The sequence below is a fragment of the Drosophila sechellia genome, chromosome X, assembly GCF_004382195.2.
Source record: "Drosophila sechellia strain sech25 chromosome X, ASM438219v1, whole genome shotgun sequence".
Taxonomy (NCBI): domain Eukaryota; kingdom Metazoa; phylum Arthropoda; class Insecta; order Diptera; family Drosophilidae; genus Drosophila; species Drosophila sechellia.
Genome location: NC_045954.1, coordinates 14,868,486 through 14,880,587, shown reverse-complemented (window position 1 = coordinate 14,880,587; position 12,102 = coordinate 14,868,486). Strand labels below are relative to the sequence as shown.

The 12,102-nt window shown below is 49.7% G+C and overlaps 1 protein-coding gene across 1 annotated transcript in view; it reads left to right on the top strand.

Moving 5' to 3' along the window:
• The window catches only part of LOC6619582 (E3 ubiquitin-protein ligase highwire), a 44,494-nt gene extending 32,440 nt beyond the window's left edge, over positions 1-12,054 (top strand). The window contains exons 14-23 of the mRNA XM_032725051.1: positions 3,319-3,432; positions 3,507-4,122; positions 4,286-6,272; positions 6,337-6,818; positions 6,890-8,191; positions 8,248-9,606; positions 9,673-10,014; positions 10,081-10,545; positions 10,605-10,798; positions 10,863-12,054. Coding sequence (XP_032580942.1) covers positions 3,319-3,432; positions 3,507-4,122; positions 4,286-6,272; positions 6,337-6,818; positions 6,890-8,191; positions 8,248-9,606; positions 9,673-10,014; positions 10,081-10,545; positions 10,605-10,798; positions 10,863-11,352 — 7,351 coding nt within the window. The 3' untranslated portion in view covers positions 11,353-12,054. The remainder of the gene's footprint in view (positions 1-3,318; positions 3,433-3,506; positions 4,123-4,285; positions 6,273-6,336; positions 6,819-6,889; positions 8,192-8,247; positions 9,607-9,672; positions 10,015-10,080; positions 10,546-10,604; positions 10,799-10,862) is intronic.
• Positions 12,055-12,102: the final 48 nt, after the last annotated feature.

Sequence of the window (12,102 nt, the reverse complement as noted above, 5' to 3'; positions counted from 1 at the left end):
GCCGGTGAAGTAGTAGATAAAGAAAAATAATAACCAGAACACTTTTTCCATTCGAAGTCGCCATTCATTGCGGTCTTTTTCGATCCGATGCATATTCCTATAGCCTTCTGGTGCAGAAGATTATCAATTCAATTTTGCTACATATTTGACAGATGACTCTTTTAAAATCAGATATACATATATTTCCGTAAATATTTTACATTATCAAAAAGCCTTGCCTTCTCTTAAGATAATATTTTATATATAATTAGTAAAATCCAATGGGCCTGAGTTTCCAAACTAACAGAAAACCGAACGAACTTCACTACGAAAGCATTTCGTTGGGGTAAAAATTGGTTAGTACATTTAATTGAAGCCATTAGAGAGCAATGGATATTGACCCTTCTCTCAATTTGGTGCAAATCAATTTGATACCAAAACGTAATGCGGAAGTTGCTGTGAGTAAGAGTAAGAGAGAGTAAGAGAGAGAGAGCGAGCGAGTGAAAGAGTGAGATGATCAGTCCGGGTGGACGCAGATACGGGTTCCCCGTCCAATCCGAACCTACTCCATTATCGTAGTATCGGTGATTTTTGTCTGAGTTTCAGTTTTCATCATGCTATTTTCCTTTCGAAAAACCTCCCCGATTTCCAAAACAAAAATTAACTTATAATGGGGGCGTGCCAGAGGAATCCCCGAAGTTATTTGGAGTGAACTCAAGCCAAACATTTCGTTTTCATTACTTTGGATCAATAAAATACCCATATCATTTGACTATAAATTGGTATTTTAAATATTTAAAGTGATTTTATAGCCTAAGAGTTAATTACCAGGCTTAACTGATATCTTTAAGTGATGCATTTTAGGTATTTGTTTCTAAAAATCGTTTGTTTCAAAACATTTTTTTTGTTATTTTATAGCAAGTTACTGTTCATATTAATTAAATTTATAATATTTTTGTAAGTTCCGATTTCGTTCTTATTCTATTACTTGGCTGTATCAAAATACGGCATTTCATTAAAGTTAATAGAACCACGATTAATATAAATATACTATGAAATTATTTATTTTATGTCTTATTACGAGTTAGCAGAGTGGTTCGACTTTTTCCTGAGTGAGTGCGAGTGCGATAAAGATTTTGCCTTTGTCTCGTTCTTGCGTTCTGTCTATCCCCTCTTTCTCTGTGCCCCCAGTTTCCTTTTTTGTTGCTGTTTGTTTTGTTTTGCCCCTCGGACGAGACAACTCTTCCGCATTTTGTGGCACGATAAAAACTGAATTGAATGAATGAATGAACGATTACATTGCCGCAATAGGGAGCACTCACGTCTACCAATCTCGCTCACTCCACCGGCCGGTTCCTATCACTCCATCCCTTTCTATCAATGCAACTCCAGTTGGGGACCCCGCAACTTGTTTCTCCGCGCCTTACTTTCACTTGTGTGCGACTGTGCACTGAGCGAAATGTGGTAGCAAAAACAGTGTGCTTAAATTATATTATAGGTCCTTTTAATAGTATTAACAGTATTACAGTTATAAAAATATTTAAGATATTTCCATAAATATTCCCAAAAAAACATGTACATATGTACATGTGTATGTATAAGCATTTGTCAAAGTAAAACAAATTATATACACTGAACTTGCAGAAAGCCATGAAAAATGTTCCTCTAAGTGTAGGCGTTAGTAAGGTTTTGGGGGAGGGGGTATTTTCAGGGGGGTAATGGGGTAAATTGCAGTGGAAACGTGTTTCCCACAGGTACCTCATGCACATTCACGCACATTCACACATACATATGATGAACAACTGGCCTTCGTCGTTGTTTTTGCTATTGTTTTTCCATCTCTCTATCTATGCCTTTCGTTCTTTCTCCCCCCCGTTTATCGGGTTTGTTTTGTTTTCGCCCCGAAGTGCAGGGTCGCATCCATGAGTTTGGGGCTCCCCGGCTGACATTATCATTTCCATTGCAACACTAAAACTCCACTTTCCCCTACTCCCCTTTTTGTTACCCATTTCCATTTTATTTGTATATTATGTATTTATTTTTTTTTTGTATTGTTTTATTTGCATTTTATGTAAATAAAAATGTGTGTACGCAGCTTTGCGTGTGTTTCGGTTGGATTCCCCATCCCATTTCCATTTCCACTTCCCTATTTTCCCCCAAAAATGCGACCGTTACACCCCAAATTTTCCAAAGCGGAAAGATTGTCACGAGTAAAGTCACCTGTTGACCGCGTTCGAACATTTGTTAAGCTCTATTTAAAATTATAATCATTCTATGCTCTTTACATTCTACAAACAGTCTTATATTGGATACAGTCATGTATGATCATGATAGATTCTAGTCCCTTACATTCCATGGTCAATATAATCAATACGCTTGTAAAATTCATTTTATCTAGTAAAGTATAAAATATATAAGGCATTTTCGGTCATTACTAATAAGTACTATATATTCGAGTAATTATCATAAATAGACAATACAAAAAATAGAGTTGTTTAGCTGGATTAAATACTGTTGTTTTTCTATACTATACACTGCGAGTCATCAGATTAGCACCCCCAATGCAGTTTTGATATAAACTTTTCATTTCATTTCCAAAGCTATCGCTTAAACAGTTTTCTAAAAATCACACATCAAAGATTTTAACTCAAGATACATAAGTATTATAAGTACGATAAGATAACTGGCATGAATCAGTGTTCGGTGGGTTGTCCTATTATTTTCTCGCACGTTGCTGCATGTGTGTGCCTGTCTGCATGTGCACCGCCCGCTGTGCAGTTACGTGCCCTTCGACCCTTTCCAGCCAACCCCCGCCCCACTTCCAGTCGCCCTACGTGCCGCACTTCTTCCGCCTGCGAACAGCAGGTCAGACGGTCGGTCCAACTTTGATGCTGTGTGCGTCTGATTGGATTGGTCGGGATGGGATGGGATTTGAGTGGAATGGATTTAAGTGCATCGGGATTCTACCTGATCAGTTCGTGACCCTAACGCTTGACCCCACATCCAGGCCGAAATTCTGACTTATACATGTCCATTTATACCTCTACAACATTATTACATTAGTTGGAAAATAAATATTGGTTGACTCAAAGAGTTTTATCTAAATACATACATATATATACATATATATTTGCAATGAAAGGTTTTATACATTTGAGTCATTGAAATTACGATTCAAATATAGCTGGTTGATGAATTGAGATGATTTGTCTGTAACTGCAGAGTGATGGTATATGTGTATGATGCACATATTGGTGGTGATAAGATTTGATATTTTTAGTTTTTATTACTTCGTTGGCTTGGGCATGTTAATACATAGCACTTATGTATTTATTTCAGATCGCAGTCAAATGAGCGACAGTTCCTCAAGGACTTCATTAGCGGCGCGCCAGGATCGTCGGGCGCCCGTTTGGCCGCCTGGTTGCAGCCGGAGTCACGACTGGATCCCAATAAGTAGGTTGCCCATTCCCATGTCTACAAACTACAAATATTGCGTTCCCTTACTAATACTGCAACCTTCTCGGCAGATGTGAGCTGAACACCATCACGGAACCACTGCGCTACGGTTGGCCCTCCCAGGTGACGGTCACCATACGGGATCAGTATGGTGATGCGGTTTTGGTGCCGGAACTCAAGGTTGAAATCAAGGCGATACCCACGGGTTCGGGTCCCAATGGCAGCGCTATCGGAACGGGAACGTCCGGCACTTCTGCGCCCGGAGTTTCCGCACCCGGTCCGAATCTTTGGATGCGTCGCGCCTCCGGGGACACATGGGGCTGGGGCGGAATGGCGCCACCACCGCGTCTCAACTACGAGCCCACCTTGAAGGAGAAAATGGTATTCAAGGCGATTACCTTCATGAAGCCCTATGCCAACTACTCGTTCGAGGAGCTGCGCTATGCGAGTCCGGTGCAAACGCGAGTCACGGAACTGCTCAACGCCAAGGACATGGAGGATGGCACCTTCAGCGTCCAGTGGACGCCCAGTTCGGTGGGCGCCTATTGCCTGGCGGTGACCATCGATGGCATACCGCTGGAGGAGGTCTACCGCGTGGACGTCAAGGAGGGCATTCTCCCACCGCCCACTCAGAGGAACAGCGCCCAGCGAAGACCACAGGCACCAAGCAAATTGCGTCGCTTTCAGGTAGGCAACTCGTCATTTTTATACCCCTTACCCGTAGAGTTATAGGGTATACTAGATTTGTTGAATAGTAGGTAACAGATGGAAGGATCAGGATCAATAGTGGAGTCGATCTATCTATCGATATGCTGCATATTTCGCATCTAATCCCCAATACTGATTTCAGGCTCGTCACAGTTCAGGACTGCGGATACGATCCCATCCCACGCTGCAGTCGGAACAGGTGGGCGTGGTGCGGGTGGGCGGTGTGATCTCGTTCATCGACGAGATCGAAAACGATGATGGGGTCTGGCTGCGCCTATCCACGGAGTCCATACGGCAGCACTGCACCATGGGCTGGTATCCGACGGAGGCATGGTGTCTGCAGTTCAATCAGCACCTAGCCAGGATGCTTCTACAGCCGGTCACCGACAAGGAGGTGAATCCAGTGCGGAAGGGCGTGGGTGCGGAGGAAGAGGAGGAGGAGCAGGCGCCTGTAACTCCGTTGGCCAGTGGTGAGGCGAGTCCCGAACCGGAACCAGATCCCAGTCCAGTCCTCAGTCCGGCCAAGGCCAAGCCAGGTCGCTTCCTATCCGGTCACCAGTCCACCAATCCCTTCCTCTATCCAGCGAAGCACGCCGATCTCGCGGAACGGGAGGCCCAAGTGCAAGAGGAACGCGAGAAGGAGGAGGAGCAGGTGGATGATGAGGATGCCGATAATAGAGAACCGGAACAGGAGACACTGCCCGCCGTTGAACTACTCCCCGCCCACATAGGATCTGCCATAGCTGGCGTCGTTGGCGGTGGAGCCATCAAGTTGCAGGCCCTGCAGAAGTGGTTCAAGGGCGACGTTGTCGATGGACCCCAGCCCCTAACGCCGTCACACTCGCCTCCGCTCGCCGGAGTGTCGGTGCGTGAGCTGGTACGAGCGATGGGTGGACAGGACTCGCCACGCGGCAATGGCAATCGCAGCCAGCAGGAGCAGGATCCGGAATTTAGTCTGGCCAGTATGAGGAGACCGAACTATTCGGCCAGTCAAACGGCGGCGCTGCTTTCCACTCCGAAGCATACGCCCAAACGGAGTGCTGTTGTGGCGAGTGAAACCAGTGGCCTCGAAGATGAGCTAAGTCTGTTGCAGATTACCACAACGACGACGGGTCAGGGAGAGCAGCAAAGCGAACTGCAGCTGGCCACCACTTCCACTGCTTCCTCGGCTTCCAAGCGGAACACCATGGGTCCCATCAAACGGGCCATGCCGCCTTCATTCGCGGAGAGCATCCGTGCGGTGTTTGCTGCCCTCCTTTGGCACGAAGGTGTTGTCCACGATGCCATGGCCTGTGCCAGTTTCCTCAAGTTCCATCCCGGTTTGCCCAAGGAGGGCGCCACAGTGGTCACGCGACGCGGCGAGGGCGGGGACCCTAGGTTGCAGCTATCGAGGGAGCAAAAGGCCCAGCAGCGGCACTCCGTGGAGGTGGCCAATGCGGGTAACTACCTGAACATCCGGCCGAGCACATTGGAAACCCTCACCAAGAGTGGCAACTGCTCGCTGCACAATCGCAGCAAGTATCGAAAGAATCTTCTGAGCGGCGGTGGTGGAGCCATCAATTCCGGCGATGATACAGCCCAGAAATTGCAGGCTTTGCCCGAAATGGTGAGCGTTTTGCCGCCGGCTCTGCGATGTCTTGTCTATTTGTGGGAACAGATCTGCTCCGGCTGCGTTCAGATTGTACAGTCGAATGCCTTGGAGCAGAGGGAGCCTCGGCTGCTCTCACCCGGAAGCCGAGATCTCAACGGAGATGCGGACACCGAGGTCAAGGAGGGCAAGAATTCGGACCAGGTTTCCGCCGGGGAGAAAGATCTGGGCAGGAAATGCAAGCGCAAAAAGAAGGACGACGGCAGCTGGTGCGAAATCTGCGAACTATTCCTGCCCATGCCCGTGACCTATCACATGAGGATTGCCCATCCTGGCTGCGGTAAATCGGCCAAGGGCAAGGGCTACAATTCCGTGGGAATTTTCTGCGAGGGATGGGCTGGCAATTGTGGCGAGGGTGGCAAGGGTGCCTCGTCCTGGTTCCTGATGTGCGATCCCTGCCGCGATCGCTATCTCGCCTCTTGTCGCAGCGCCAACAACATCAACAGTGCCGCCCGTCAACTGGAGTCCAGTGCCGCCGAAGGTGTGTCTACCGGTGCTCACTATGTAGAGTAAAATTCTAATCCTTATACTTATTGAACTTGCAGGCAACGAACTGAATCTGTTTGGTGTGAAGTCAACCACATTGATAGCCAATGCTGAGGTGTACACAACGATGCGAGAGAACGCCACATTTCTGTTGGAGCTCTGTTCCAGTTCCAGTTCAGCATCCGGGGCAGCAGGTAGCCTAGCCGCCACTAGCTCCAGCTCCAAGCGGTCGCCACAGCAAATGTCCGTGGTGGCCATGCCCGTGGTGATCGAGCACCAGCTGGGTAACTCCGATCTGAAGCCGAGCACCAGTCGTTGCAGCCGTATGGCTCGGTTAAGTGGCTCCAAATTCTGTCCAGGTGTCGGTAGCGGAGCTTTCCGCAAAAGCTTTGTGGGTGGCCCACCGGCGGCACCGGAGAACGTGTGGCTGGCGCCGGAGAGCTTCGCCTGCCTGGAGTGCCTGGGCACGGCTGGGCACGAGGACCTACCATACGAAATGTTTGGTTTGGGTCCCAACTCGAATGACAATGGCTACGATAGGGTAAGTATATGAAAGCTGCTGGAATAGCTTTGAGCCCTTTTCTAACTTAATCTTTCCTTTCCCGCACTCAGCCGCTCTCGGAGATCTCCTACGAGTCCTGCGAGCCAAATAACTACGATATGCTCTCCGGCTCTTTGGCGCCTGGTACCACGGCCGCCGCCTCAGTGGGGGGTGGTAATCTATCCAAGTTCCATCGCAGCTACTCGATGGGCCAGGGCTGGGCATCGCTGGCCCAGCATAACCACCCGCCACCGCACCATCCTCAGCAACAGCACTACCAGCAGCAACAGATGAACCTGCAGCTGCAGCAGCACCAAGCGCCACCGGTGGACGGCCAACCGAAGGTGGTCTACAGGCGAAGGAACAACTCTACCAGCGAGGGTGATGGATCCCTGCTGATTTGTTATCCCTCGGAGCATCTGCGTCGGTTGGTGCCGCAAAAACTGCTGGCCAGCGTTTCCGTTATGCAGACAGCTAGCGGAGAGGGAACCGGCAAGGATCATGCGTCTGGCACGCTGGGATTAGACCAGTCGGCTGGCCAGAATGGGGGAGGCAACCTTCTGCTCACCCGTCCCGCCATGGCGTTCATCACTCAAAAACACGAACTGGACCGCCTGAGGGCAGCCATGCGAAGAAGCTTGAGGATTGCTGCCTGCAGGATTTACGCCCTGCAAGCCCTTAACTGGCTCCTGCGCAGTGTTACCCAGGGTGTTTGCTTGCACGATCTGATGTGGTGGTTTGTGAGCTCCCTAAATCCCACTGTTGGTCATCAGCCAGATGGAAGGGGCGAGGAGGCGTCCGAGCCAGCACTGGAACATCCGGTGGCCTATACCCAGATCAGCGGCAGATTTGCCCATCTAATCACGCAGTCCCTGCACGTGCTTCTGCAATCGGTGGCGGATCTTACGCTCCACCTGCCACTCGGATCGCCATTGCAACGGGTTGCTATCCAGTGCTTTGGCATTCGTTTTCGCCAGGCGGACCATCAGTTCTTACATAGCTCTCATGTATTTGGAAACATATCGAAGATACTATCCAAGTCAGATGAGCAGAACGATGCAATGGCCGTTTCCACGATACTCAAGCCTGATTGCGATGTGGAGCACAATCAAGTGCATCCCGTTGCAACTAACGGATCGTCAGGTGCAGGAGCACGGCTCCTTTGCTATACAGATCTGGCTGGAATGTTTGAGGTAACCGTGTCATCGCGTCCAGCCATGGCGGAATCCCTGACGGATAACTCTACGGAAACATTTTGGGAGAGCGACGAGGAAGATCGCAACAAGTGCAAGATCATCGAGTTGTCCCTGACCAAGCTGAACTACGCCTGTCGCTATCTTTTGGTGCACATCGACAATAGTCGAGATATTCAGGTGGGTCTAATGGATCTTTTAAATTGGCATTGATTTAATCCATTTTGTTATTCCAGAACAAGGTACTCAACGTGGTGTTCTATGCCGGCCAGTCGCTGGGCGACACAAACATAATCAAGTCGGCGGATGTGGATCCAAAGGCCTGCTCCTGGATTTCGGCGAAGATCTGCGATGACAGCTGCACGCATTTCCGATTGGAGCTCCATGGACCGGAGAACACGCTACGTGTGCGTCAAATCAAGCTGCTTGGCCTGCCCATAGGAGGAGCAGTGGGCTCGGAGGATTCTTCGGATCACAAGCACCAGCCTCACCTGCGATTAAGCCATGCGTCTCGCATCCAACAGCAGATTTGTGAGGCGGAAACCCTGAGAGTTTTCCGATTGATTACCGGTCAGGTGTTTGGTAAACTGATCAGTAATGTTAGTTCGGATTTGGTGCCACCGGACTCGGCGGGTATAGGACCTCCAAGTGGCGGCGCAGCCAGTACTTCACTGCTGGCCGATTCGCTGGATCTCAGGGAGCACATGGTGGGCATTCTATTCTCACGTAGCAAACTATCTCACCTGCAGAAACAGGTGATCGTCCACATTGTCCACGCCATTCGCAAGGAGGCACAGCGAGCCAAGGAGGATTGGGAGCTGGCAAACCTGGCGCACGTCCTGAAGCAGTCGCCCCAACAGCAAACCGCGCCCGCTCTTGCCGCTTTCGCCAGCTGCGAGAGTACGCCGGAGAGGAGCCGAGCGCCGGATACCTATTGCTTCGAGATGCTTAGCATGGTGCTCGCTCTATCGGGCAGCGTAGTTGGTCGCTCGTATCTGTCCCAGCAACATGGTTTGCTCAGGGATCTCCTGGGACTCCTGCACACCGGGAGTGATCGAGTCCAACGACAGGTTACGGCTTTGTTACGCCGGATCCTACCGGAAATAACACCCGAGAGCTTCGCCGAGCTACTGGGAGTACAAAGATTACCTCCAGCGGATTATAGTATCGCTCATCAGTCTGCCAGTGATTTTGATATGAGCCGTCTTGGTCTGCTTGATATATTCCTGGCCGTCATCGCCAAGTCACTTCAGTTGCAGGTGAAGGTAAAAACCACAGTAGCCTCAACGGGTCCATCTGGATCTGGAGGCGTATCCGGCAGTTCATCGGGCAACGGAGGAGCTGTTTTAAAGGCGGGACAGCAGGAGAAGACTCCAGCCTTCGTGCGACTCTGGAGTTCCCTAGATCTTTCCGTGCAGCAGCTGAGATCACGACCACCCACCGGTGAGCCGGGAACAACAGATCCCTTCCAGTTCGATGCCTTGCCACCGAGAAAGGAATCGAAACGTAACCTCAACCAGCGGTGGTTCCTTAATGGAGTCATTTCCACCAAGCAGGCGGAGAGCATTATCAGTCTCATAAGAGATTTGGCCAGCGTAAGTGAAACCTGCAAACTTAAACCCGCAAACATGTTCCTTATATTTTCGTTATTTTTTTTACAGGGTAAGCTCAGCGAAAAGTGGTCACAGATCACCAAGGCGGCCATAGCCGAATCCGTGTTAAATTTAACCCGGCTGGAGGAGATTTACCGCTCGCCAGAGCACTGCACCAAGACCTCCACATTGTGGTTGGCACTGGCCAGTCTGTGTGTGCTGGAGCGCGATCACGTAGAGAAGCTGTCCTCCGGTCAGTGGTCCAAGTTGTGCGATACGCGTCCATTGTGCAGCAACCATGACGACGGTGAAACAGCGGCCATCATCCAGTGCGAGACCTGCGGATCGCTCTGCGGCGACTGCGATCGTTTCCTGCATCTGAACCGCAAGACTCGCTCCCACAAGCGAACGGTGAGTAGCCATACCCTTGTATCGCATATATTTATGCTCACAAAATTCATCCATTTTGCACTACAGGTGTGCAAGGAGGAGGAGGAAGCCATCCGTGTGGAGCTGCATGAATCCTGTGGCCGAACGAAGCTCTTTTGGCTGCTGGCCTTGGCTGATTCTAAGACGCTGAAGGCCATGGTGGAGTTCCGAGATGGCAGTCACACGATAATCTCGGGTCCCCAAGAGGCGGTGGGCAGGTGTCGCTTCTGCGGCCTAACCGGCAACTCTGGACTGCTGGAGATCGGCAACGTGTGTGCGGATGCCCAGTGCCAGGAGTACGCGGCCAACTCGTGTCTAAAGACCAAGCCGTGTGGTCACGCGTGTGGAGGAGTCACGGGCGAGCGAAAGTGCCTGCCCTGCCTGCAGCATGTGTGCCATACGCGCGAAAACGAGCTGGCCGAGGAGTTGAGGGATCCGAAGCTCACCCAGGATGCGGACGACATGTGCATGATATGCTTCGTTGAGGCATTGTCCTGTGCACCATCTATACATGTAAGTGGAATGCTAGCTTGTGTCTCAGGAAATTGCAATCATTCTTAACGATCTTGCAGCTGGAGTGCGGTCACGTGTTCCACTATCATTGCTGCAAGGCGGTTCTGGAGAAGCGCTGGAGCGGACCACGCATCACCTTTGGCTTCTCCCTGTGTCCCATCTGCAAGGCGGACATCCAGCATCCCCTGCTGTCAGATATCCTGGAGCCGATCAATGGTCTCAAACAGGACGTCAAACGGAAAGCTCTCATGCGGTAAGTAATGGCAATGGTTTTTAACTACAAACTTTTGGTGAACACATTTTTATCTTTGTTCCAGGATCAAATACGAGGGCGTGGTAAAGGACACGGACAGCAAAAACGTCAACATGACCCAGCTGGCAATGGATCGGTATGCCTATTATGTGTGCTTTAAATGCCAGAAGGCGTACTACGGCGGCGAGGCGCGCTGTGACGCGGAAATTGGCGAGAAGTTCGATCCGGAGGAGCTGGTCTGCGGCGGTTGTTCGGATGTGGCCAGGGCACAGATGTGTCCGAAGCATGGCACCGATTTCTTGGAATACAAGTGCCGCTACTGCTGCTCAGTGGCGGTTTTCTTCTGTTTTGGAACCACACACTTCTGTGACACCTGCCACGACGATTTCCAGCGACTGACCAATATACCCAAGGTCAAGTTGCCGCAGTGCCCGGCCGGACCGAAGGCCAAGCAGTTGCTGGGCGACGAGTGCCCGCTGCACGTAATGCATCCGCCCACCGGCGAGGAGTTCGCCCTTGGCTGCGGCGTCTGTCGCAATGCCCAAACATTTTAGCCACACACATTGATTAAGCGCGATGATCAATGGGAAACCCAACCAGAGTCGGAGGACGACGACGACGACGAGGATCCAGCGCCGGACATGTGGTCGAGCGTTTGGACCCAGTCAGATGACTCGCGGACATATTTGTAGAGATTTAAATCCCCCAAGAAGAAAAATGCCCACACTCAGTACACAACATGGATGAATATTACTTTCATTCCATTAGATATTAATTCACTCATTGGAAAGGAAATGAAAATCGGAAATGGATAGGCATTTTCTGGAATAGCTGATATTTGGATGATGGATATTGGATTACAGATTAGCAAATAGCAAATAGCGTATAGCATATTTTTAACCCCATGCAATATTATTTTGTAACGCTCGAAATCAAACCGAATCGAATCTCCCATTGAAAGATCAAAAATTCTCTCACTAATTATTTAATGTACAATTCGGAGTCGAGCGAGCGGGTGCAAGCGAGAGAGAGCCAGTGCGGGGGAGAGCACGAGAAGTGTGTACATAATAATCCTGCTCCCTGACCTCTGTGTCCTCCTTCTATCGTCCCTCACCCTACTTTCCTTCTCCTCAACCTCACTCCAACAAAAGCACATTATGCTATATTTATAAATTTTGCAAATAACTTAATTATATATATGTATTATGAATGCGACGAACGGAAGGATGCAATAAAAATCAATTCTGAATGTATAATTCTGTTGTTGTTATCTCATATTGCTTTTTTTAAATGAAAAACCGTAA